Source organism: Physeter macrocephalus, chromosome 17 (assembly GCF_002837175.3).
Source record: "Physeter macrocephalus isolate SW-GA chromosome 17, ASM283717v5, whole genome shotgun sequence".
In the NCBI taxonomy this organism is placed as follows: Eukaryota; Metazoa; Chordata; class Mammalia; order Artiodactyla; family Physeteridae; genus Physeter; species Physeter macrocephalus.
The window spans coordinates 32,617,642-32,622,666 of NC_041230.1; the positions used below are offsets into that span (position 1 = coordinate 32,617,642).

The following is a 5,025-nucleotide window of genomic DNA, read 5'->3' on the forward strand; positions in this document are numbered from 1 at the left end:
ACAAGTCAGAATGGCCATCATCAGAAAATCTACAAACAACAAATGTTGGAGAGGGTGTGGAGAAAATGGAACCCTCTTGCACTGTTGGTGGCAATGTAAATTGATACAGCCACTGTGGAGAACAGTATGAAGGTTCCTTAAAAAACTGAAAATAGAACTACTATATGACCCAGGAATCCCACTACTGGGCATATACCATATTTTGGACATGTGTCCAAAAGACACATGTACCCCAATGTTCATTGCAGTACTATTTATAATAGCCAGGTCATGGAAACAACCTAAATGTCCATCGACATCTGAATGGATAAAGAAGATGTGGTACATATATGTAATGGAATATTATTCAGCCACAAAAAGAAATGAAATTGGGTCATTCGTAGAGATGTGGATGGACATAGAGTCTGTCATACAGAGTGAAGTAAGTCAGAAAGAGAAAAACAAATATCGTATATTAACTCATATATGTGGAATCTAGAAAAATGGTACAGATGAACCATTTGCAGGGCAGGAATAGAAAGGCAGACATAGAGAATGGACGTGTGGACATGGAGGGGAAGGGAAGGGGAGGATGAATTGGGAGATTAGGTTTGACATAAATACACTACCATGTGTAAAATAGATAGCTAGTGGGAACCTGCTGTATAGCACAGGGAGCTGAGCTTGGTGCTATGTGATGGCCTAGTTGGGTGGGATGGAGGCGGGGAGGGAGGTCTAAGAGGGAGGGGATATGTGTATGCATATGGCTGATTCACTTCACTTCGTGGCAGAAACTAACACAACATTGTAAAGCAATTATACTCCAATTTTTAAAAAGCCATATATTCTTTGTACTATTTATGGAGATGTTTCTTTCTCCAATGGTAGCCCCACACCCAGGAAAAAAGCAAAGATGAGCTTCATTGACCACACTGCTTGGTCATTTGATCACAGTTAGGAGTATCTAATGATAGCAGGGTGGGCCTTGTCCTTCCAGTGCCAGAACTAGCCAGAATAACTGAAGCTGACTACTTTGTCTGTCTTTGAGTTTCCCTAAAAGCAGAGCCTGCAGTGAAGACACAAGAAACTTGAATGCATTTTGCAGAGATATTCTAGGAAGCAGGAGATTAGAAATGGGGAGCGTTCTATAGAAAAGGATGAAAAGCCATTGAACTTGCCACCTCTATGGGCTTATGAGGATTATTCCCACTGAAAATCCTCTAAGGAATCGTAAACAATATGCCTCACAATAATTTCTTCAGTGAATAGGAACTGTCCACCAATTTTTGTCCCTCATTGCTTAAAGGTTGCCTTCAGAGTGTTGGCTTTCCTACATAGATGGATGCTCTGGACAAGAACTGAGCAAGTTCCTGCAGCTCATGGAAAAACACTGAAACAAAGAGAGGAAAGAAATGATGGGTGAGATGAGAGGCTAGCACCACCATCGTCACTAACTGAGCAAGTTCCTGCAGCTCATGGAAAAACACTGAAACAAAGAGAGGAAAGAAATGATGGGTGAGATGAGAGGCTAGCACCACCATGGTCACTGTTTACCGAGGTTTAGCTGAAATATAAAGTAGGACTAGAAGATAGGATGTGCAAAAAGCACTCACTTTTGTGCAGCTCAAGAAGGCAAACCTCCTCCAGTTGTAAGATTATGTCAGGAAGCCCACCCAACCCCTACCACCTTCAACATTCAAGTTTCAAAGAGATATTCTGAAGATGAACAAAACCTTCCTGAGCTTACCTTTCTCAGTCTTATAATGCCATCCTGGGCCTGGGCATCAGAAGTGATTTCAAAGAGTGCTGTTCCATCTCCATCAATGATGTCATATGACGACTGTGCATTTTCACCAATATCCTGATCATTGGCCTTCACCCTCCCTATGGCAGTGCCAAGAACCACATCTTCTGGTACCGAGAAGTGATACAGACCTTAGGAAAGAGGAGAGACACTGAGCACTGCACATATTCAATTCTTCATTCATTCATCTAACAAATATGTATTGGGCACCTCTTTTGCTCTGGCTACTTCTGTATAGATACTACCAATACAGTGATGGGAAAGACAAAAACATCCTTTACACTGTGGAATGTACAGTCTTTTAAATGAGCCAGAGACAAATGTTCCCAGAAGAAGCAATGATCTCTCTTTGAAACTCTTCGGAGTTATGGGACTTATTCAACCATATGTTTACCAAGTACATATTTGAAGCAGAGTTATAGCAGGATATTAGTGAGTCTATGTGAATGTTCTTTCCAATTTGCTATATAATCACATTGGCTGCCCCTTGGGGATATTCATTGTTGCCCAACATAAAATATTAAGCTAATTTCAGCACAGATAGATGCAATGTGTAACACACTGAAAGTCACTTTTGAAGTTACCTTTATATTTACAGACTTGTAGACCATTTTTGATAAAATCCAATTACCAAGCTTCTGCTGTGCCCTGCAGCAAGCTGTTCAGACACATGAAACACTCCTCTTGTTACTAAAATTCTCCTTGCTCTGAAGACCAAAAATCCTACCTTCAAAACTCTCTAGGCAAAATACAGTTACAGTGTATATGGCTTCTCCTGTGGGGGCAGGAAAACGTGTCTAATTAATGATATTAGTCCCATTTTTATTCAGATCACTTTGGCTGTTGTATTGGTGTCACTCACTTTCATTGGTGTAGGGGAAGTTGCCGGTACCCCAACCCCGTAACCCCTGGCCATTATCACTTCAGTCACACCTGCCTTACAGCCAACTGCCAACTCTTGCATTTCTTTGCTGAGGGTTTCCTCTGGACTTCAGAACCCGTTTTGTCCATTGCCTGTCAGTCCACAACTATTAGAAAATTAACACCTCCAGAGAAGCAGCCCTCAAAGGCTCACACAACATAGTATATAAAATTCCAGGCTCCTCACCCTCTCTGGCAGGATAATCTTAGGCTGGTCCTTTCGTTTGTTTATTTACAATTCTCCAGAGTTTGCCCAGTGGAATGAAGCTCCAGTCACCCCAGTCATCACTGGCTTGATAACGCACACTGTCAGCTCTCCACCTCCTCTCACTCACAATTCTCACTTCCCTGCTGGCGTTTCTTGGGATCATCTCCAAGATAAACTACTAATAATCAAATCCTTGTCTCAGTGCCTGTTTCCAGGGAACCCAAACCCAGACAGCCAGGAAGTTGTAGTCCCATTGCAACAAGAACAAGGGAAAATAAACATTCAATGAAACATAAACCGAAAAGGAAAAATTATATCTGGAGAACATTACCTAATTCGAGTTTGAACTCAATTACTGAGTCCCTTGGATAAACTAAGGCTCATTTTACCCAGTATAACAAGATTACTTTAGATGATGGGCGAGGTTTTCTTCTAGAACTAACACACTTTTATGTAATGATGAAGTTAAAGTGTCTTGAAATCATAATATTATGTGACCTGGGAACAAAAATGTTTTCCAAACGGTTTTGCCGTAAGGAAGGCACCAAAAAATCATCGGTCTAGCACAAGTCTCCCAATACCCTCATAATTGGTGTAATGATTCCATTTCCTTCCAACTTTATATTTCAGGTAAAGTTTTCAGATGATTCCTTGAGGTATGCTATTAAATAATAAGGCAGCAAAGGGCTCACCTTGCTACCAACCCTGCATCAGGAAGCCTTGGAAAACCAAGCCAATGAAACGTTTCTTTATCCACTTTTATTCTTCCTACTCTCATCATCCCTTTCAGTGGGATCATAGTTAATTGATATTACCTCTAAGAAAGGGAACACTTGAAAATTATCCGCTACCACTCAATTGAAACAATCATTTTCTGAGAAAGAGGAGTTGCATGTTAGCACATTAACTATGATGGCAACTGAAAAGAAAACAAGAGTCAGGGGAAGGATGCAAGAGACGGCGTTTTTTATTTCAATCATTTGGTTTAAAAGGGTTGCATTGTTGTCTGATTTATGAATGGCCAGATGTGAAAATTCTAAAATTCTTTTTAAAAAAAAGAAACTTTTTTAACATCTTTATTGGAGTATAATTGCTTTACAATGATGTGTTAGTTTCTGCTTTATAACAAAGCGAATCAGCTATACATATACATATATCCCCATATCTCTTCCCACTTGCGTCTCCCTCCCTCGAACGCATCTATGTGGTCACAAAGAACCAAGCTGATCTCCCTGTGCTATGTGGTTGCTTTCCACGAGCGATCTGTTTTACATTTGGTTGTGTATATATGTCCATGCCACTCTCTCACTTTGTCCCAGCTTACCCTGCCCCCTCCCCGTGTCCTCGAGCCCATTCTCTAGTAGGTTTGCGTCTTTATCCCGTCCACCCCGTCGGTTCTTCATGACCATTTTTATTTTTTTTAGATTCCATATATATGTGTTAGCATACGATATTTGTCTTTCTCTTTCTGACTTACTTCACTCAGCATGACAGACTCTAGGTCCATCCACCTCACTACAATTAACTCAATTTTGTTTCTTTTTATGGATGAGTAATATTCCGAGTAATATTCAATTGTATATATGTGCCACATCTTCTTTATCCATTCATCTGTCAGTGGAAACTTAGGCTGCTTCCATGTCCCGGCTATTGTAAACAGAGCTGCACTGAACATTGTGGAACATGACTCTTTTGGAATTATGGTTTTCTCAGGGTATATGCCCAGGAGTGGGATTGCTGGGTTGTATGGTAGTTCTATTTTTAGTTGTTTAAGGAACCTCCATACTGCTCTCCATAATGGCTGTATAAATTTACATTCCCACCAAGAGTGCAAGAGGGTTCCCTTTTCTCCACACCTTCTCCAGCATTCATTGTTTGTAGATATTTTGATGATGGCCATTCTGACTGGTGTGAGGTGATATCTCATTGTAGTTTTGATTTGTATTTCTCTAATGATTCGTGATGTTGAGCATTCTTTCATGTGTTTGTTGGCAATCTGTATATCTTCTTTGGAGAAATGTCTATAGGTCTTCTGCCCATTTTTGGATTGGGTTGTTTTTTTGATATTGAGCTGCATGAGCTGCTTGTAAATTTTGGCGATTAATCCTTTGTC

General features: G+C 40.5%; 1 protein-coding gene across 3 annotated transcripts in view; it reads right to left on the reverse strand.

The window, feature by feature from the left end:
* CDH8 (cadherin 8) overlaps positions 1-5,025 on the reverse strand; it is a 382,227-nt gene that overhangs the window by 153,649 nt on the left and 223,553 nt on the right. For all 3 annotated transcript variants that reach the window (XM_028478220.1, XM_028478221.1, XM_028478223.1), the window contains one exon: positions 1,727-1,914. In XM_028478220.1, coding sequence (XP_028334021.1) covers positions 1,727-1,914 — 188 coding nt within the window. The remainder of the gene's footprint in view (positions 1-1,726; positions 1,915-5,025) is intronic.